At 39.3% G+C, this 22,446-nt stretch overlaps 1 protein-coding gene across 1 annotated transcript in view; it reads right to left on the bottom strand.

Moving 5' to 3' along the window:
* The window catches only part of RERG (RAS like estrogen regulated growth inhibitor), a 116,476-nt gene extending 105,996 nt beyond the window's left edge, over positions 1 to 10,480 (bottom strand). The window contains exons 1-2 of the mRNA XM_019452078.2: positions 10,227 to 10,480; positions 6,628 to 6,791 (exon numbers count right to left, since the gene is read on the bottom strand). Of these exons, the coding sequence (XP_019307623.1) occupies positions 6,628 to 6,688 (61 nt within the window). The 5' untranslated portion in view covers positions 6,689 to 6,791; positions 10,227 to 10,480. The remainder of the gene's footprint in view (positions 1 to 6,627; positions 6,792 to 10,226) is intronic.
* Positions 10,481 to 22,446: the final 11,966 nt, after the last annotated feature.

Below are 22,446 nucleotides of genomic sequence, written 5' to 3'. Positions count from 1 at the left end.
GGAAAAGTCTAAGAATTGGTCATTGCCAACCTACAACATGTTTAGCCACCCACCCGTTAACAACCGATTTTGCTTTTAATTTTTTTCTTTCCTTTTCATGTTTTCTTTTCTTTTCTTTTTCTAAGCCCTCACCACTCCTCATCCTTGCTTTTTCTTTCTGGGTGTACAATAAAGGTCATCGTGACTTACAGCTTGCACAGAGGTATGACTTTTACACATATCCAACAGGTATACACCTGGGATTTGAAAATACCCTTTTGTTCCTCTTGGGGTGGAAGAAACAAATGAAAATCAACTCATCTAGGCTGATTGTCTCTTCTCGCTTTTCTATCTTTGCAAATAAAGGAAGTATAAATGCTTGAAAGCCAAGGTAACCATATGATTACATTCATGGCAGGAAAACAGCTAGTTTTCTAGCCTCATCCAAACTTGTCTCAATGCCAACTTCCTCCTGTGGGCCCAGTCCTTTAAAAAACACTTATTTCAGGGGTGGGAAGGAAGGGAGGGTGGGTGATGGACATTGAGGAGGGCACCTGTTGGGATGAGCACTGGGCGTTGCATGGAAACCAATTTGACAATAAATTTCATGTTAAAAAAATTATAAGATAAAATAAAAAACAATTATTTCTCTAACCACCAACTAAACAAGGAACCAATGGACCTCATTTCTGGCAATCTTTCAAATTCAAGAACCACCTAGGAAAGGCTTTTTGGTATGCACATGCACACACACACGTATATACCCTTGTGTCTAGTGTTCATGTACACACACTTGTGTTTGCACCAACCCGAAACATAATCTGTCCCTCTTCTTCTTTAGACAAATTTTTAAAGAAAATTTACCATCAAGATTATACAATTTTAAAACAAGAGTGACCAAGAACTTGAAGAGCTGGTTGAGAACTTAAATAAGTAAAAAATGTGGGACAAGACCATTCTCAGTGGTCGCTCACTTTCATGTGACATGCACAGCCGAGGTCATTTCCTAGACTTGTGGTTTTCATATTGGACCTGGAGCTTACGTGTTATTGAAGCCACAGATCAACTTGCTCTATCCTCCCAGGGAGTCCACTTTGGTCACTGTTTGGTGGGGGGTATCATTTTTATATTCAAACAAACATGGATATATTATGGAGCAACATTGAATTTTGCATATATTTTGTGTAATTTATAAAGCACGCAAAATAATTACATGATTGTCATGAGATGCTTACATACTCCAAATCGCCCAGATCTTTCTCTTCCTCTTTTATTTATTTTTTATTTTTTTTAAATGTTTATTCATTTTTGAGAGACGGAGAGAGAGCACGAGCAGGGGAAGGGCAGAGAGAGAGGGAGACACAAAATCCAAAGCAGGCTCCAGGCTCTGAGCTGTCAGCACAGAGCCTGATACGAGGCTTGAATCCACGAAGTGTAAGATAATGACCTGAGCCCAAGTCAGATGCTTAACTGACAGCCACCCAGGCACCCTTTCTTCTTTTAAAAGTACTTTGAGCACAACGTTCAAAAAGCATCATACTACACCATTAAGTATGAATGAAGGGAACGAACTGGCATTATAGCTACATACAGAGAAAAGGTTCTAAAATGCAAAAGGTAGGTTCTATAGCATAAGGAAACTGACCTAGCCAAGATGCTATTGATATTGCTGTTTTCATTTAACGCATGTGAAATCTCATGAACATACCCCAGCCGTAAAGCATACATATTATGTTAAAGCGGTATTTGGTACTTTCTGGAAGAGTCATATTTAAAATCAGAATTGTCCTTGCCCCACTGAAAAATAAAATGAAAAAAGTTTTTCGAAAATTTTTTTTATAATTGAGAGACAGACAGGAGCAAACAAGAACAAGGAAACAAGGAAAAAGAGGGAAAAATAGATCACTTCTCTTTGTGCCAAGGAAAAATATATCACAAGCTCGTTTGTGTTTAGCACTCAATTTATAGCCCAGCAATCTGAATCTCCGAACTTAAGCCTTCACGGATGAGTACCCCAAGTGGCTTTTGAATTAGAGGATAGCATTACTCAATTTGAGGCTAGCCCTTTCAGGAAATATATTTAGCTACGGCACACAATATTTCAATTCTAAAATGAGAATGTCAACTGTGAAACTAAATTTAAAATTTTTGTTGTTTTTCTCTCAGCTCCTCCCACACTTACTATGAATTTGAATAATATGAATCCAGGAAGCATTTAAGTAAATATGGTGTGCATTCTAGGTTTTATGGCAGCCATTACTGCTTTGATCACTCGGAGCCCATCAAATTATAGGCTGACACACACAAGTGAAGAAATCTATGTCCCACATGCCATGTTATTAGAGCTCTACCCTCAGCCAGTGAAGGGGCATGTCTACCCTGCTGGGGTAAGAGAAGATACAATGGGCTGGGAAAAGGACCCTCTGCCATCTGCATCATCCCCCACAGTGCTCACCATGGTGAACCAGCAAGCAAGCTCTCAGAACTGCAAGGTAAAATCAGACGGAAGAGAAAAGAATCCTCCCAATACCAGAGCATGTATATACTCTGTATATAAAAATACACACACACACACACACACACACACACACACACTCCTCACGTTTTATCAGTTCTCCTTAGTAATTAACAAATTACTAAATTTTGCCTGTGCTAATACTTCTACGGTCAAACTGTCAACCAAAAAGTTCTGGTTAAGGTCAAATTCTGTTTTAACCATAGAGGGCCTATCTACTACCTGGGCTTAGGAAGCTGCCTACCACATACCAGAAGTACTTTCAAATTTAAGGTGTAAATTTACTGATGACACAAACATATTTTTGGCTGTTCTTCCAAGATATAAGACACAAGAAGTAGAGTTATGATCACCAGTAGTCAAACTGTAACTGACATTAGCCAGACTTTGAATTCAAGAGAAAGAGACACCGGCATCCGGGTGGCTCAGTGGGTTAAGCATCCAACTTCAGCTCAGGTCATGATCTCATGGCTCCTGAGTCCAGCCCCACAACATGCTTGCTGCTGTTAGTGACAGAGTCACTTCTGGATCCTCTGTCTCTCTCTGCCCCTCCCCCACTTGCATGCTTTCTCCCTCTCTTTCAAGAATAAATAAACATTAAAAAAAGAGAAAGAGACAAAGAAGTTGTGTGTGTGTGTGTGTGTGTGTGTGTGTGTGTGTGTGTGTGTGTAGGGTGTGCAGAGTAGCAACATAGAGTTCCTGTCTTATACGCTTTCCGACTTTTACTGAAAACCAAAATACACACTTGAATGTAAATGCATCTTCGACAGTATGTTTTCTCTAGAAAACTTAACAAATTAAAATCAGTATGCCTCGAAAAGCTATAATATTATAAGCTAATACTGGAGCACTTACTATGTGCCAGGTGCTGTTCTAAAAGATTTGCATGTAATGACTCATTCAATCCTAACAATGACTCTTTGAGATTGGCACTATTATATCCTTTTTATAGTTGAGGGACTTAACTTGCCAAAGTTGCCATGTTCACCCTGATGATAAAGTATAGAATTGGAAGTCAAACCTGACTTGTCGATTAGCAAGTAGACAACATGTCTTGCTTATCCCAAATTCTAACTTGGTAGTGAGTATGGGGAGAAGTAGATAGTACAGGTAAGACTTGAAGCCTCTGATGCAATGAACACAGACCCAAGTCAAATCAGAGATGCTCTATTTCTACCCTTCCAAGATCGCAAGCTGGCTCCCCTAAGAATCCTTCCCCTGCTGGGTGTCTGGAGAGAAACAGATCATTGAGCCCATGGGAAGATCATGACCATTTGTGGGGAGGCATCTGAGAAAATGAAGAGCTGCTGTGACATTCTAGCAGGCATAACATCTTACAGACTTAAAAAACAACTTATAAGAATGATACAGACTATAATAGAAAAGTGACCATGTGGTACAACAAGTAGGCAGAGACATCAGACATTCACGTTACCAAAAAATTAGAATAAACGTGAGTTTAACATTGCTACAGTCAGATTCCAGAGTTGATGGATACAAAGCACTCTGTAACTGTTTTCACTGAACTGTGAGAAAAGGTCTCAGTACTGTCTCCCATGCACAAGTCAAATTAGTACCACCTTTTAAATGTGATATGTGGTTACCAGGTCCCAGGAAAAACAGTCTAAATGTTGAAATAGGGAAACACTGTGTATAGATGACAGACAAAAGGGCAATTGTTTAAGGCATGTAAGTCTATCACTCTCATTTTCACCTACATGAAAATAAATACAAATGGCAGAATGTATACAAGGTGGATGGAGAAACCAGTTCAAAGAACATGCATTAAGAATCACAGGACTTTAGAGTTAGAAAGGAACTTAGTGAACAAGTCCAGCTTCTGCACTTGACATAAAATAAAACCAAGGTCAGCAGAATTTGGATTGTGTGTGCAGGTGTTATCTTCAACTATGCGGGTGAGGAATTGCCTCTAGGGAGAATGTATGGAGCAAGAAGATAAGAGGTGGGGACGCAGGACCGTGAGGTTTCTGAGAGGCGGGCTCATGAAGAGCAGCCTAGGAAGGCAGTTGGTTAGGGACAATGAAGAGGTAGAACGAAACCCAAGAAGTGTGAGGTCACGACAGCCTGAGACAGAAGGAGTTTTAGGAAAGAATAAGTGGTTGTGTTGAATGGCAGGAAGAGTTCTAAGAAGACCAGAACCGGGAAATGTTCATTAGATTTGGTGGCTATTGATTAGTGGTGACCTTAGCAAAAGCAGTTTCGGAAGCATGATTGCAGTGGAAGATTGCCATGTTTTAAGCAATGAATGAGGGGTGAAAGAAAGAAGAAAGAAAGATGTCCAGTGCTTGCCCTCAGACAGTATAGATGAGAAGGGGATGGCTACACATACAGCAAGCTAGTTTCTCAACCAAATTTTAATTTTTTGCTTAACTTTTCCAACCATGTGGAGTTTATTTTGATAAATAAAAGTTCTAAAACTTCCCTTCTTTTACTGCCTCTAGTAAGTTTTGAATGAATGAGTAATAAATAGGCAGCCCCAGGCCTAGACCCTTCACTCACGAAGGACTTAGGCAAGCTATTGTTGGCAGCTCTCGCCTTCCCACAGACTGCCTTCCCTTCATCCTCCACTCACTGGAACAGCTTCCTCATTCTCCAGAGCTTTCTACCAGCTACGGAAATTAGGTTCTCACGCCATCGGAAAACACTGAGGAGATTAATGGGGAGGAGTTCAACTATCTTCAATCTTGTGAAGGCTGGCAGTTTTTAAGCCTTGCCAACTATCTATTTTCTTTGCTTGGTTTCTGCCAGAGGCAAAAGTCAGCAGCAAGAAGAAAGGGTGATGGCAGAAAAGAGCACTCTTAAAAAATTAAAAGAAAAAGAAAGAGAGAGAAAGACTTAGAATAGGGAAGATTTACTGCTGAAATTAAACCAGAGAGCCAGTTAGGAAAGGGAGACTGGTCACAGAATTAAAAGCTATTTATGTTTGTTTATTTAAGATTATGTGGATTACCTATTGTATTGGACAACCCAAATGGCTCTCCCTCTACAAATATGCTCCTACTAGATATCTGTTGGAGTCATTTCCTGAAAACCAAGAGCTCCGTGTGCAAAGTCAATTATGGTTCTTTCCTCCAGTAAGAGATCAAGACAGCATGATCTGAAAAGCCATGTTGCCTTTACATTTTAGCAACATCTACTTCAGCATTGTTCTTTAATTATGAAATCTGAGATACATTTTCAAATTGGATTAGATGCCTTTTCACATCCACCATTTCACCCTGAATCTTAAAGGTCTAAGTCTTTTCTCATGTAAGGAATAAAAAAAAAAAAGTCTCTGAATTACTAGTGTAAGCCACAATACGATCATTTAAATTCACTCCAGAGGCACTGGTGGTGATAGCTGTCTTGCTTGAGGTCATGCATTCTAAATTTTTTCCCCCATTTTATTTTATTTATTTTTTTTAAACGTTTTTTATTTATTTTTGAGACAGGGAGAGACAGAGCATGAACAGGGGAGGGTCAGAGAGAGGGAGACACAGAATCCTAAACAGGATCCAGGCTCTGAGCTGTCAGCACAGAGCCCGACGCAGGGCTCGAACACACGGACCGCGAGATCATAACCTGAGCCGAAGTCGGCCGCTTAACCGACTGAGCCACCCAGGCGCCCCTTTTTCCCCATTTTAAAAGTGTCGGATAGTAATGCAGTTCTGTTTCTTGAAAAGATATATTCATTCAACAAGCATGTGTTTAGCATCCAACACATGCTTCACATTGGGCTGGTTGCTGCAAATATCAAGATGAATGAGATATAAAATTGCCCCTCCCGATCTTGTACAGAGAAAGAAGAGAAAATACGTACTTTTTCATTTCCTCAATCTGATTTCTTTGGAGGTTTTATACCTTTCCTCAGAATACCACGACCTGTGATACCTCCCTTGCCTTGTGTATTATCAGCCGAGCTACTTCATCATAAATAAGCAAAAAAGTACATAAAACTTGTTACACAAAATGAAAGTTCTAGATAAAGAGAAAGAGACTTCACCTAAAAGAGCAACACATGAGACTACGAGAAATGCCGACCACCCTCCTGTCCAATCTCAGGAGGCAGTATCACAGACACACGCGTTCGTGCGCGTGCATAGACACAGCAACAACCACATCAAAAAACTTACCTGACTTGCCCACACCTGCTCTCCCAAATATTGCCAGTTTGACCTCTGCACTTTTAGCCATGCTGGGTGTTGGTAGATAACTCACTGTCGTTCCAACTAAAGAGCTGAGAAAATCTTTTCAGTTCCCGCCTTTGGATTCACCATATCATTGTAAATCTGCAATCCTTGAAAAAAAGAGATTTGGGAATTCATAAGCGACTGGAGAGAGGGCTTAGTGTTTATTAAGCATTTCCTACATACCAGCTACCGTTCACTTTATCAGCATTTTCCATTGTGATCTCCATCGCAATCCTGTGAGAGGGCTATAGCAACTGACTGCAAACTAGTCAACTAATAAACGATAGATTCAAGACCTGAATTTAGATCTCTTTGGTTCTAAAACATATACATTTTCAGACACAATAGCATAACCTGAGACATTTTTAATGAAGGCATTGTTTTTTGGTCAATAACTGATAACAAATACTTGATGTGTGTGAATACGTGTATTTACCATGTGTCTATAAATACCCAAGACACAATCCACATAATGGGGGAATCACATTTGGAACTCTTTTATTTTCCTTAGGGCTGAATAATATACATTCATATTAGTCAATCCTGTTGTAATTATTGAATTTGCACTTCAAGGTTAAGTTTTAGCTCAGTTCACACTAGATCACATGATTGAGTCATGTGACAGATACACATGTTCCAGGAACTGATATATAATATCCAGTTAATATTTTTATATATTTCTGGGCACAATACCATTGGCACACAAAAGAGAAATGCCATTCCTCAACTTCTGATTCCTTTTCTAAGACAATCTTAAGTAAATTAGTTTATGGTACCATCCTAACCCTTAGGAAATGATATTATATACAATGTAAGTACATTTTATATAGATGGGTGCTTTCGGAATGACACCTAGGTTCTTGGTACCATGGAAATGTAAAGTTGGAAAGAGCCTTGGGGTCAACCAAAGGAATCTTCTAGCCATGTCAGGAATCCTTCCTTGAGATCAGACAACCATCTTGTGTCCGACTGAACACTTTCAAATACCTGGGGTCAGAGATGGTCAATGGACAGAAAGTCAACTTTTTGTTTACATTTACTCAGAACCTTTCAAGCAACCCAGCAACTATTAGGACCCTCTGCTCCATCCTAGGTGACTATTTTCTAGGAAAATGAGACCTGGCATCTTCCCTTGTTCTTCATAAGATGCATGGTCTTGTTTGTTTTTTTGTCTGACTCTTGCCTTCTCTCTTCGCCACATGCACTTTGCTGGCACTTGCCATTTCATCACTAAAAACATGGCCTTCCATCCATCCACTACTTGCGACATGACTTGACAAGCCGACCTCGCAAAAGTTCACTGAGATTCTCCCAATTCTGTATCCGGCACTGTGGTTGTACAGCCACTGTCAGCAAGATTCACATCTTTCACAAGAACTGCAGACTCCTTCATTCGGAACTCCTGCAATCAGTGTCTTAAACTTAAACATGACTTAACTTTCATCCTTGTTAAACTTAATCACGTTAGTGATTCATTCATTTCATCCACTCTGTCAGTCTGCAAAGATATTTTTGCAACACAAATCGGTTACCTAAACGTGTAAACTGCTCCTGGCAGCATTTTGTCATCTACAACTTTTCAAAAGAGCTTCTCAAGAGAAAGAAAGAAGTGAAACTCCTTCTGGAAAAGTATTTCTACGACGGCATGAGAGTGTAATTGCCTTCTTCATCATGCATCCTAGCCTTGCACCCAACAAAGTTTGTATTTGCTGATTTCCAAAGGACCAGAGCTTCCTCTGAGGGATAAAAAGGTCAACATTAACATTAGCTATTGTTTACTTCATCCCCAATAACAAACAAAATTTCTCTGTAATCATTAATAACAGCACAAAAAACCAGAAGCTTTAACATCTGCAATGTGTCTAAGCCCATACTTTTGGCTAAAGATAAAAGAATTTCCTTATTTGTCATTTTATATGCATTCATTAAGGAAAAGCCTTATGTTTAAAGTTCAGTGCTTCATCACAGAAGCATCACAAAAGCATAATATCTGCAGATATATAACTGTATAAATTCTACATAAGAATGGCAAGCATTTCTTTGAAACACAGACCAAGCAAGGGTCTGTATAAACAATGATTTGTTATTTCATGCAAAACTGTTCATTTCCATGCACATAAATTCTAAGTAATTATCTATCTTATTTATACATCACATGAAAGTAGTCATCAAATGTGATTTCTAAAAAATATATAAGTCAAATACTTCATTAACTCCCAAATGACCTCAGAGATATAGGAATTGCACACAAAAAATTGTGTAGGTTGATTTTTTTCACTTATAAGGATACAGCTGCTGACTATCAACCTATTATTTAGGAAGATCACTTAAAGAAGATGCAAACTGACATGTATGTTTCAACATTTTGGTTTTCACATAAAAATGTGAAAAGTTACATTTGACAAAAATATAAAACAAAGACAAATGTGTAAATTGGTGTATTAAGTGATCTTTTGCCAACTTCTGATGTTCAAAATAATTTATAATTCCAGACCTTCCATGACATGGACCTAAAAACGTTTGTCTTAATGTTGTTGTATAGAAATATACTGGCAGGGTCTAGAAGTTGCCATTTCCTTTTTCTGTGGACAGTGCTTTACTAGGACAAAAAAACTTCTGAGTTTCTATCACTCCTAAAGCTAAAATCACACCTAGATATTTAGGAGACTAAAGGTAGAGTGATTTTCCCCCTAAACATAAAGGAACTAAAAGAAGGCTTAGAAAGAAGAAAAAGAAGCTAGCCTCCAAATCCTATGCTATTATTAATACATTTGTTGATCATTCCACAATTATGCTAAGCACATACAAACAAAAGTGGCCACCTTCCAGGAGCTTCCAGTCTGTCAAACCTGTGACATTTAGATCACCAATAACCTGGTTTTATTTATTTCAAGAAAGGTTTCATTAATAATAAATCATTCCCAAGACTATTATTATCAAGGTCCTTGCCTTCTACTTCCTCTTTGGGGATGGGGTGGGGTAGGGGGGACCAAGCATCTTTATAAGGTAATAGTTTTTCTAACTTCTGTATCTATCATCAAAATAAAGCACAGCTGTTTAGGCAAGCGGACTCTGGTCTTAGGAATGAGATCCTCTTCTTTAGCTCTGAAATCAAGTTTTCCTTCTCCCGCTACCAGGAATTCTCCCTCATCTTGCAACGCAGCACCCACAGCGACGAGGATAATTGTGCAAGACCCCCCCCCCCCCCCAACCTCGGGTATAGCTTTGCTCCAGAGCAACAGGTATCCTAGAACGATCAACAAGCCCATGGGGACTGCAGGTCACTTGCTCTCAACCTGGAGAGCAAATGCAGCCTAAATGAAAAGGGCATTCTCAGTCTCAGCTCGGAGGGCGCTGTCAAGCCCTGGGCGCCGGCGCTCACATCTCCCCTCTCAGCGAACCCCAAAGCCGCCCCGGGAAGACCCGGCGACCAGGACGACGGATCCAGAGGCCACGCGTCCTTGGGGGGCGGGGGCGGGAGTCCCAAGGGTGTGCAGGAAGTCGTTCCATAAGAGCCACCTGGGCACGTGCGTGACACTCACCTGTTCACACTCTCCAGGCCCGGGAGAGACGCGGTCCCTGCAAGTTCGGAATCGGTCCCCGCGAAGCCCTCCCACGCTGCGCAGCCCAGCCTGGGGCTCGCGTTCCCGCGGCTGCGATCGCCAGTGGGAGCCGCGGCGGCGGCGGCGGCGGCGGCTGCAAGTGCTGACGGGCCGGTGGGGGTCTCTGCGCTCGCGCTCGCCCAGACTAGCGGCCGAGGGACTGCGGCAGGACGCGAGCTCAGACCGGCCGGGGCCGCCGCTCTGCCGCCAGGATGCTGCAGTGCGGCGCGTCGGCGCCCCCTACTGGGGCCCTGGGCCGGTACCTCCCGCGACGCCGCCTCCCAGCCCAGAGGAGACGCATCCGCCTTCTGCGTGCTGCATCCCAGGCTGGCTTCCCTTTCCCGGGGTCCTTCCCGGCCTCTAGGTTCTCGAAGAAGGACCTCTCCTGTAGGTTACAACTTTGCGTGTGAAAGCATCGCTACGTCGTGTCTTCCATTCCTTACTTCAAATGGTGCTCACAACATCCCTCTGAGGTATGTTTAATTATCCCCATGTTACCCAACAGGAAATTGAAAGAGGATAAATAACTTGTCCAAGGCTAATAAACGGCTGGAATGAAAACCAGGCCGGATTGGAAGCTAAGAGATGCTAGGAGCGGTATAAATACCGAATCCAATTGAAATTTATAGTTATATATTTGACAAAGTGCCAAAAGCTTTACATTCTCCTTACATGATTAGCATTTACAGGGGTTGAATAGAAGTCATACTTCATCTTCCTCAAAACCTAACAAAGATGATTAATATTGGTGCTGTGCTAGGCCCGCTTTTCTCTCGTCTCATTTGATATTTATACCCTCCCTTGAGGTAAGCACTAGTATTATAATAGTTAGCCTTTCACAGATGAGTAGGTGGGTTTCAGAGAGGTTAAATGATTGCCCAAAGACTATGAATCTTCTGATCAAAGGAGCAGGAAACACTTAGGCTAGTATTTCTTTCCTTCAAGTTCTGGGTGTTCTTACTAAGAGACCAGGTGGCCTCCAGAAAACCACTGCAATATAGAGCAGACAGGGACCTACCACTAAGTGAACAATCTTCAGTGTGTCCTTGATGGAAGAGGTGTAACCATGGAGGCAGTTTCTGGGGCCAGTGCTGACCTGGAAAGCCACTGCACAGAGAGTCAGGGGCCAGACTGAATGAAGAAGCTAGATCCGTGGTGGAGGGAGGAATTGCCAAGCTGCTCAGGTGCTCTCCTGCTTTTTCTTTGAGAACGCTCACGTGTTGTATCCTCTGTGACTTTCCTGACCACCAATCTATTTCCTCCTCACAACACACACCTGGATAAGATGAGCCTTGTAGCCTTATCTGTCATCATGTTTGCATTGTACTCATTTGCATTTCTCAGTCTTCTCCATCAAACCTGAACTTCCTGGATGTTGGGATATATTGTACGTATGTCTTCATTTCCAGCCTCTACCACTGTGCCTGGCACATCGTGAATATTCAAAAGACAAGTTGTTGAATGAATGAGAAGAAAGAACAAGTTGTGACCAGATATGTTTGATTTTTTTCTTACATACTGAATTTGGAACAGTATAGGCAGTAAGAAGTTGAATATATATGGGTGTGAAGTTTAGGAAAGAGGCCTGGGAAAGAGATTTCATTATCTCAGCATACAGGAAGTCTGGGATGGGCAAAGAATTGTCCAGGTAGATTATATGGAATTTTACAGAAAACCAATTACGTGGGATTCCATGGCATTTGTGTTCAGGTCCAACATGTTACCTTCTTCCCCTCTCACATCCTATATTCCTGAATATTCTATATATATATTTATGATATCTCCTTATTTATACAGACTTAAGTGGACATTTCCACTTTGCCAATCTTACCTGATTGGAGTTATGGAAAAGACCCCAAGCCAGACCTTTTTTGAAGCAGTTCCTTGGGATCTTGTTTATGGAACCTGTTTCCCTCCATTTTCCCACTTAGGCCAGCACACCTCTATCAACTAGGGAAGCATCTGTATCCATATTTCCAGTTCTTAATGTAATATATATACCAAGAGAGATGAAGTAGGTATACTGGAGCGTGACCCCATTGTGCTGTATCTTCTGTAAGTATCCTGTATTGACTGGGAGTGTTTCCTTTGTCTCAAAAACAGCAGAAAGGAACGACTCCCCACCATGCTGCCTGCTTTATGGATGGGTAAAGACAGAGGGGACATGTCACATGTACAGCTTCACCATATTTGTTTGCTGGGCAGAAATTCCCCTGCGGAGAGGTCTTCTCATATTTAAGTCCCTTAGCCTGGCTTGGGCTTGAGCTAAAACTAGTAAATGAATTGTCAGTATAACCTCAAAACACACCGAATACTGGAATTGTATGTATGTGTGTGTAGATGCTAATCGTGCTCATTGTAAATTAATTAAGCAGTAGAAAAAATACAAAGGAATAGAAAATCACCCCCAAAATCACACCATCCAGAAATAACTGCTGTTTTCATGAGAGGACCATCATTGTTACCATAATAGAACATAGATGAAGCAAGAGATATGTTAAATGGCCTTATAGTTACGCTAAGTTCTTTTATACTATTTTAACAAATAAGTAAATGCTATTTTTAATGTTAAAATACACTTAATTAAGCAGGAGATAAAGAACTTAAAATGAATGATAAAAGACGGCTGAACTTCACATGCTTACTCACCTCACAAGATATTTTTTTATCTTAAAGATTCCTCTGAAGTTAAAATTATGACATAAAATGATATCTGAATGCATTGTGTTCAACCATAACTTCATTTATATTTTTTGTTATATGGTTATATATTTATATGGTTTATATTTAGCCACTTATTTGTTTTCCTCAATATCATTTGGCTTCTTACCATTTCAAAGGAGGAAATTAGCTGTCCTATTATGTCTCTCTCTTCTCCTTTTTTCCTCCTATAATTTTACTTCTGTATTATTTTTTTATTGTCAAGATTTATAATATGTACATTGTTCTGTAATTCTAATTCCAGAGCGGTCTAAACTTAGTTCTATATTTAAATGAGATAGGTTTATTTAATTATTTTACCATAGTTTTTCTATTACATACTTTTTATTTTTATTAATCCCTTCATATCTTCATTAAGTGATGTTTCCAAGAAGGTCTTATAGATGCTGTTCCATATAAATGAGGATACCCATCTCTTCCTTTCCTTGTTTTCAATTTATTTTGTTATTTCCCTACTTTCGTGTACCATGATCTTTTCCTCCTTTTCGTCCTGCACAAAATATTTTTGTATTTATTAGATTGTTTATTTTTTAAATCAAATATCATATTGTCTGTGATACATAATAAGTGAATTCTATTTGGCTCCTACACTACCTTATCTGAGACCTTTTTTTTGTTTTCTCTATGGAACAGTGGTTTGAAGGCTGAGCATTCCACTTTGTCTACCGTCCTGGGACAAGGACATAAAGCAAAGAAGAGAGGTCATCTGAGTTTCTGTGCAGCCTCTGTTAAAGGTTACACACCCTGCTTTCCTTCTAAGGTTTTATCAAAGACCCTGTACCAAGATTTAGTTCAGGCAGTCAGGATGAGATCCCATTCCAAAGAAAAGATTCCCTGGAGCCTGAAATAGCTTGCCTGTTAATTCTTAGCGCCCCCTACTCTCTCTCCTAAGTCATTTCAAGGGTAACTACTCAGTGTGTCCCCTCCTTGTGTCAGAAAAGATGAGGGTAGTTGGCTTAGGTCATTTCACTCCAGATTTGGAGATGTTCATTATTGGTGAAAAAGAACACCCAGGATTTGATGATTCACCAATACTGCTTCTGGAGAGAAGGCACTCTGTATCATGATCTTTTATTTCTTTAGAAGATCCATTTTGAAGTTTTATGGTAAGAAATCATAACCCTTTCCTTGTTTTGTTGCTACTAATGATTTTTTTTAACTTAAGGAGGTATTTTATTATTGTTGTTGTTTACTGAGGTAGATATTAGGCAAGAGTAAGTCTGATTTTGGCCATGATTGGACTTTCCCACTGACTGAGAACAACTATAAAACCTACCCGAAACATACTGTTTAGAAGCATTGGAAAACAACCTGACAGAGGGGAATGCACTTGGGTTTAGCCCCACAGTCACCCAAGTTTTCTCCTTGGGGGCATTTTAAGGGCCCTGGTCCATGAAAGTGGGGCCCAGACAGCAGTGAGATCAGAGTTCAGGGCTACTAATGCAGCCAGGTTCAGCAGGTTAAAGTGTTGCAGACGATAGCCACAGAGAGACAACTCCAGATATTTGCACAGAAATGTCTCTAGGACCTTGGTCATTTCCTGGACTGTGTGTTGTCTGATGCGTCTCTTGGAGCCCTAGTAAAAGGGCAGCTGCCTGGGGTCTGAAAGCTAGGTGGGGTTTCAAAGACCTCAGAGTCCTCAGAAGGACACTGAAGTTGAGCCTAGTCAGAGTTCAGAGTAATTTCTGAACATCTTGGACTTTCAGCTGAGGACTCAGAAAGATTATATTCTAGGAGTGAAGAACATGCTGTGGGAATAAGGGCAATAGTCTAGGAGTAATGGCAAATCTGACCCTCCTTAGAACAAAGATTAAAATGAAGAGCTGACAGGGACAACCTAATCCACCAGTAAATTAACTGCCTGCCAAAACAAAACTCAACACTATGAAGAAAGATAATGTAATCCAGAGCCTCTGTAACTATCATCTATAATGTCAAGCATCCTGTATTAGTTTGCTTGGGCTGCCATAACAAAATACCACAGACTGGGTAACTTAAACAACAGAAATTTATTTCTCACAGTTCTGGAAGCTGGAAAATCTAAGATCAAGGTTCTGGCAAAATAGATTTCATTCTGAGGCCGTTCTTCTTGGCTTGGAGGCAGCTGCCATTTTACTGTAAGCTCACATGACCTCTTCTTTGTGCCTGTAGAAAGACAATGAAAAGTCTCTGGTATCTTTTCTTATGAAGAAACTAATCTTGTCAGATTAGGGTCCCACCTTTATGACCTCATTTAACTCCAAAGACAGTCACATTGAGGGTTAAGGCTTCAACATAACAATTCGGGAGGGTCAGATACTTCCAGCCCATAACACATACAATAACAACTACTAGGTCAGCAGGAAAAAATTACCAATAATAAAGAGATAAAAGCCAATAGCTATACAATACCAGATGACCTAAAGTGAGTAGGCAAGAACTTCAAAATTTCTAAGATTATTGTGCTAGGAATGATGGACAAAAGTAGACAAAAACATAAAATATTTATCTGTTTCTTCCATTTGTATATTTCAACAATAAAAAAATAGATGCTATAAAAAAAGATCCCCCCTACAAAAAAACTTTTTGGCTTTATTAATCCTGTCTTCTGATCTTTCCACCTACTGCTAAACCCATTGAATGAATTCTTAATTTCAGGTATTATATTGTGTAGTTCTAAAGTCAAAGATACGCCATTAGAAAATATCCAAAATGAACCACAGAGAAAAAAAAAACAAAGGGAAAGACCACAACAGAACATGAGAAATGTAAAACATGGTAAAAAGGTCTAACACATATGTAGTTAGAGCTCTAGAAAGAGAAGAAAGAAAGAATGAAATACAAGCAATAGCTGAAGAAATAATGCCTACAACTTTTGAAATCTGGTGAAAAATAGCAATCTTCCAATTCAAGAGTTCCATGAACCTCACTCAAGATAAAAAGAAAACTATACCTAACCACATCACAGCAACTTACTGAAAACCACGTTACAGAGAAAATATTAAGGTCAGCCAGGAAGACAAACAAACAAACAAACAAAACAAAACAAAACAAAATTATTGCAAAGGAAAAAAAAAGAATGAGCAGTAACTTCTTAACATAAACTAACAAAGACATAAGATGATGTAATGACATCTTTAAAGTGCCAAACTAGAATCCTATATTTACTGAAATAAATCACTCTCAGGCAAACAAAATTTGCCAGCAAAACAATGGGAAAAAAAAGATTCCAGATGGAAGTATAAAAATTCAAGTAGTTATCAGCAACATTAGATAAGGCAAATATATAAGCAAAAATAAATAAATGAATATTGACCAATAAAATCTACAAGCATTATGATGTCTCGTGGGGTTAAAATAATATCTAGAAGAAAAATATGTGACAATAGCAAACAGATGGGAGAGTATAAGCAAAGTTACACTGTTATAAAGTTCTTCCGTAATTTGAGATATGGAAAAATTAGTAATTTATGATATACTACTAATTTTAGAATGGATTTTGGAGTTCCTAGGAAAACACTAAAAGAATCCAAAAATATACTAATAGAGAGGATAAAATAAAATTAAAATACTTTATTAATAGAAAAGAAGGCAGGAGAAAAGGAATAAAGGAACGAATAGATGGCACAAATGGATAGCAAATAATTAGTAGTAGACTTAAATCCAGCTATCTCAGTAATTATATTAATTGTAAATGTATTATATACTCTAATTAAATGACAAAATTTGTCAGGCTGAATTAAAATGAGGCAAATATATATATATATATATATATATATATATATATATATATATTACAAAAATTAAAAAACCCACCTTAATGACATAGGTAGACTGAGACTTAAAAACAAAAGAAAGGAAAATGTGTGCCGTACTTAAACACTACTCAGAGGGCAAGGGCAATTTTCCAACTGAGCTTTGTTCCATACCATTACTTACTTGAAAGTCAGCCCAAAGCCCATGTTCTCAATCATCACGCTTCACCACTTTTTTAACAGTGGTGGGTTCATCTCTCTGAGAAAGATTTCCCCACCATTGTCAATGTGGATTCCCTCCATTCTTCTTTCCTACTGTCAGTTCTCCAGCTGGTGCTATACTGAGCATGACCACAGGAATATTAGGAATGAGCATGTTTAGAGAAAAACAAGCTAGGGCTAATGCCCTGTACCTTTTTTGCATAGGATTCTCACCCTGAATCCTCCTCCCTGCCATGATGGACAAGGATGTTGTAACTACATCTCCCTTTATTAGGAAAGAGAGAAGACAGTGAATGCCCATATGAGGCTGCAAAAGCAAGTTTCTAATTCATCAGATTTTTGAACCATAACCCCTGATCTAAATTTAGCTTTCAGGAGTTCATCTCTGTTAACTATTTTTCCAGATCACTGCAGATTAAATTTTCCTAGCAGAATTGGAATTCTTATTGAATTCTTATTGTTTTCACCTTTACAGATATCTGACTGAACAGTAGTGTGAGAGAGGGAGAGAGAGAAAAAGGTAAGGGGTATAAATGAGTGGGCAGGGCATTCACTCTGAGTGCAATTTAATTGCTACTACAGTTATATAAGCTGGACTCAAAGAAATTAATACATTCAAATGGAATAGTAAAAAATTTTATTGGAAGTTAATACTGTTCAGTTGATATCAGATGATCTTTACTTCATAAACTGGCAGGAAATTAGAAACATTCGTGGAGTTCTGACGACCTGTGGGACCTGAACTGACATATTAATCATAAAAATTGGCCTACCACAGAGTTAATATGAAAAGTTAAATTTGTTTACATGGGAAGGGAGCCTGGGTGGCTCAGTCAGTTAAGCGTCCCACTGAATCTCGGCTCAAGTCATGGTCTTACAGTGGTGAGATCGAACTCCTTGTTGGGCTCCATGCTGATAGCACAGAGCCTGCTTAGGATTCTTTTTCTTCCTCTCTCTCCACGCCTCCCCCATACTCACTCTCTGTCTCTCTCTCTCAAAATAAATAAACATTTTTAAAAAAATGTGTTTATGTAGGAAAGTCCACATGGTTTTTCACTTTCTAACGTTGCCTTAATGATACATGAAAACAATTCTGAACTGAAACATTCTTTAAGCCTCACAAACTAGGATGGAAAAATCAAACATATGATCTGTGATTAAAAATAACGCTAAAAAACCATATGCACCAGGGTCCTTTTCCTAGCTGCTCTGTCTCCTATATAGGGTTGAAAGAAGACACTATTCTTCAATGAAATGGTAATTTTATGCATCCAATTGATAAGATGGCTGTGGACTGGAATGAGAAAAAGTGAAGTAGGAAAGTGGGTGAATAGGGGTTGAAGGCTTAAGAACATCTCACCAGCTACTAAAAATTCTAAAGCTTAACCACAGTCACCCACTGATTTAGATAAGCAGCTAACTCAGAGAAAACTGTAGAAGTTGAAAAATAGTACAATTTTTGGGTGTTGTATGGAAAACAATTTGACAATAGATTATATTTAATATAAAAAATAAAAATAAATAAAAAGTAGATAAAAAAAGAAAAATAGTATAATTTTTTCACCATCTCTCCATGACTTTTAGCACAGTTCCTGGCACTGAGGGAATTCATTTTTGTTACTGTTGAACCAAATAAGTGAAATAAAAGAAAGCATGTATATAATCTCTAAATAATTAATATAAAATAAATACATAGTAATTTCTGATTTAATATGTCAACTGGTTACTTGTCCCTGGCTAAGCATCTCTGAAATTTCAAGTAAAATATGTAACTTAAGAATTCATAAAGATGAAAACTCACACTAACACCAAAACCTAAAGCAGCACTTAAAACCAACCACTTTAACAGTTTAGGATATATTCTTCCACTGTGTATGATGTACCCAAACATAAACACAGACACCCCAAAACATACACTTTTAAAAAATGGGGGCGCCTGGGCGCTCAGTCGGTTAAGCATCCAACTTCAGCTCAGGTCACGATCTCGCGATCTCGCAATCTCACGGTCGGTGAGTTCGAGCCCCGCGTCAGGCTCTGGGCTGATGGCTCAGAGCCTGGAGCCTGCTTCCGATTCTGTGTCTCCCTCTCTCTCTGCCCCTCCCCCGTTCATGCTCTGTCTCTCTCTGTCTCAAAAATAAATAAACGTTAAAAAAAAATGTTTACATATTGGATTATAATCTACAAATTATTCATTTTCTCACTATAGTTTAGAGATCTTTTCACATCACCACCTATGTCTGTGCCTCGCTGATTTCAACTATGTCTCGGTATTCAGGTACTATTGTACCAAATATAATGTGTACATTTAACCACATAAAGAATACATCTTAAAGCAAGGAATACTACATATCATCTTTTAAAAATGCAATAAACCGATATATGCTGACATAAAGATATTTCCAACAAATAAACAAGGCACAATATATAAAATATGATATCATTTATGTCAGAAAGCCAGAGAGTATAAGTTCTATGTGTATACACACACATATACACACGACTTTATAGGAAACGTATGAAGGATATGAAGCTAACAGATGAAAGCAGTCATCTCTGGGGAGGTACCTAGGGCTGGTGTAGGTAGACAAAGGTGGTGTTAGGCTTGTCTGTAGGGTTTTAGTTTGTTTTATTTGGTTTATCTTATTTTTATTGATTTGTTTATTTATTTTAAGTAGTCTTCACACCCAGCACAGAGCCCAACACAGGGTTTGAACTCATGACCCTGAGTTCGAAACCTGAGCTGAGATCAAGAGTCAGATGCTTAACTGACTGAGCCTCCCAGGTGCCCTCATTTAGTTTATCTTATAGTGAAGATATAGGTGTTGTATTAGTTAGAAAATAAAAATTATACTTTCCTTTAAAAATCAAGAAAATATTAACCGAAAATTAGTACATGTATTCTGGACATGGTTGGAAAAGCTTGACAAGGAAAATTGGTTCATCAACGCAAAAATGAGTAAATAGGCGGATTCTGGAGAGTTATATCTCTTCTATGAATGCTGCCAAGAATCTTCATGCACTTTTCTACAGTGGTTCTGAGTAGTATTTTAGCCAGCTTGCTCATGAAGGGTGATGATGGGAAAGCATTAACGTAAGCTGAAAGATGCGGTCATTCCTGTCAAACACTGAGTCTGGGAAGGCCACAGCCATGCTGCCATAGGTCCAGCCGGTCCCGGCCGTATCAGTGCTACCACGGGGCTGAAGTCATGCACAAAAGGCTCACATTAAAGGCCTGTTTCTAGCAAAGTCACCTTTAGGTTGCCTTGTGGAAGGTACCCCCTTTTAAATTTCACGCATAGTTAGTCTTTATTCCTTTTTTTCTTTTTCTTTTTTTTCTTTAGCCAGATGGTAATCTTGGGAGATATTATTGCTGGAGCTTGTTGAAAAGCAAACACCAAAACTGACAACTTTTTAATAGACACAGAGCTCAGAATTTCAAACACACAAGTAAAACTCTATTTCTAGGTGTTTACCAAAAATGCTAGAAGAAAGCAATTTCCTTTACATTTTAGTAACTTGAAGATCTGTAATTAAAGTGGGCTTTTAACTAATACAAAAACTGAGCATTCTTTCCTTCTGATACAAAGAAGGGATTGTCACATCTTTGAATGGAACAAGAATAATCTAAGATTGGCAGAAGATCATCAGTAGAGTCTGGGTTGTGTAATGAAATAAATCTGGAACCAAGGAGCAGGGAGTGGTTCCCCCAGCTGCCACAAAGGCTTTTGAGTTCTCTAATGGGGATGAATTGTAATGCCAAGAGAGGATTGTGCAGCACGAGCAAGCGTATATAATTATTCCTGAGTTCACAACATAAAGCAATCATTCTCACATTACATATTCTTGTCTTTGTTATAAAATCTTTTTTTTAATGTTTATTTACTTTTGAGAGAGAAAGTGCAAGCAGGGGAGGGGCACAGAGAGAGGGGGACAGAGGATCTGAAGCAGGCTCTGTGTTGACAAGCAGAGAGGGCCCGATGTGGGGTTTGAACCCACGAACCACGACATCATGACCTGAGCCGAAGTCGGACCCTTAAATGACTGAGCCATGCAAGTGCCCCATGTCGTAAAGTCTTAAGTTAAAGTTAGCCTCCTCAGAAGTTCTAGACTAGGTAGACCCCACCTTGCCATTTTGTGAAGATTCTGCAAATTAAGTAAGCAGACCTCTTACTATATATGTTTTTAATTTTAGCACTTCAAAAAATAGTTGTATCTTGCATCATATAGTCTGATGCCTGAGGACAAACAAGATATTCAGAGGCTTTCAAGTGTGCCAATCTTCGCTGGTACAAGAGGAGGGGAATGAATATCTGAAAAAAATTCTTATAGCATGAATCTATTCTTACAGCATTCTATAAGGAGCTACAGAAACATTTGCCTAACATTAACTGATTTGCCATCCCAGCCAGAGGACCTTGGCATGGATGGAGGTTAGAAAGACCTGGCAGGACAAGCCAAGGTGGAAATATACAAATGTTAAAGCCTAGGGAGTTGTCAAATGAAAGAGGCATAGATAGGCAGGTTTAATTAAAGTCAAACTATAGAAGCAGGAATTGGGGACCAGGAGACAAGCAGAAACAAAAGCTGGTAGGAACTAAATAAATAAATACATCTGTTTTGACCATTGTTTATTTAGGGATTTCCATCTCGTTTCCCGCCGTCTCCCAGATGCCCAAGCCCGGCTCACTCTCCACTGCAGTGATACCGTGAGCCCTGTTCTCCAGTAGAAAATGTGCATCACTCAGCTCCATCTGTCCTCCTTCCCTCACTGTTTACCTCTATCAAGTGTACCTGTCTGATTGACGTCTGGTGCTCTTAGATTCTGGCTGGGAGACAGAAGCAGTTTGATCAATGAATTCCTGCCAGGTGTTAATTGGGGCAATAGCATCATGAAAAAGGTCAAGAGCGGCCTAGGTTGGAATAGAGGCTTTGCCATTTGACAATAGCTATGTGCCTGGGCAGTAGGTAGTCATACCTGTAAAATGAGGACAATAATGCTTGTTTTAGAAGGTTCTTGTGAGGACTGCATTGGATAAGTTACGACATGAGCTATGAGATGGTGACAGTATTCAATTTCTTTTTGGAGGGGCAGAAACCAGAGCTAGAATTTCAAGTGGTTAATAAAGTTTTCTGTTTTTAAAGATGGAGACACCAGTGGGGCAGATGCCTTCTGTTCTAGGATGAACTGCATATAAGAGTCCTTTTGAATTATGTTGATAGTAACCGGGGCATTGTTTTAAGGAAAAAATATCAAGAGAGGAGTTTGTTTATTTGTGTATGTGTTGTGAGTTTATTTGTTTCTGCCAGTCATGAGCGTGAGCTTTAGCTACTCCTTAGGGAACATAAAGAATCACCCCCCCACCCGCCGCCCCCTCACAGATCTCTTTGCATGCATGAATTTAAAATAGAGGCAAATGGGGTCTTTAGAGAATGTCCTGATGAACTAGACCTCATTCTTTTTATTTTTAAAGTTTATTTATTTT

The sequence above is a fragment of the Panthera pardus genome, unplaced genomic scaffold, assembly GCF_024362965.1.
Source record: "Panthera pardus isolate Hobbes unplaced genomic scaffold, ASM2436296v1 HiC_scaffold_6, whole genome shotgun sequence".
In the NCBI taxonomy this organism is placed as follows: Eukaryota; Metazoa; Chordata; class Mammalia; order Carnivora; family Felidae; genus Panthera; species Panthera pardus.
This window is presented reverse-complemented; position numbering and strand designations above follow the sequence as displayed.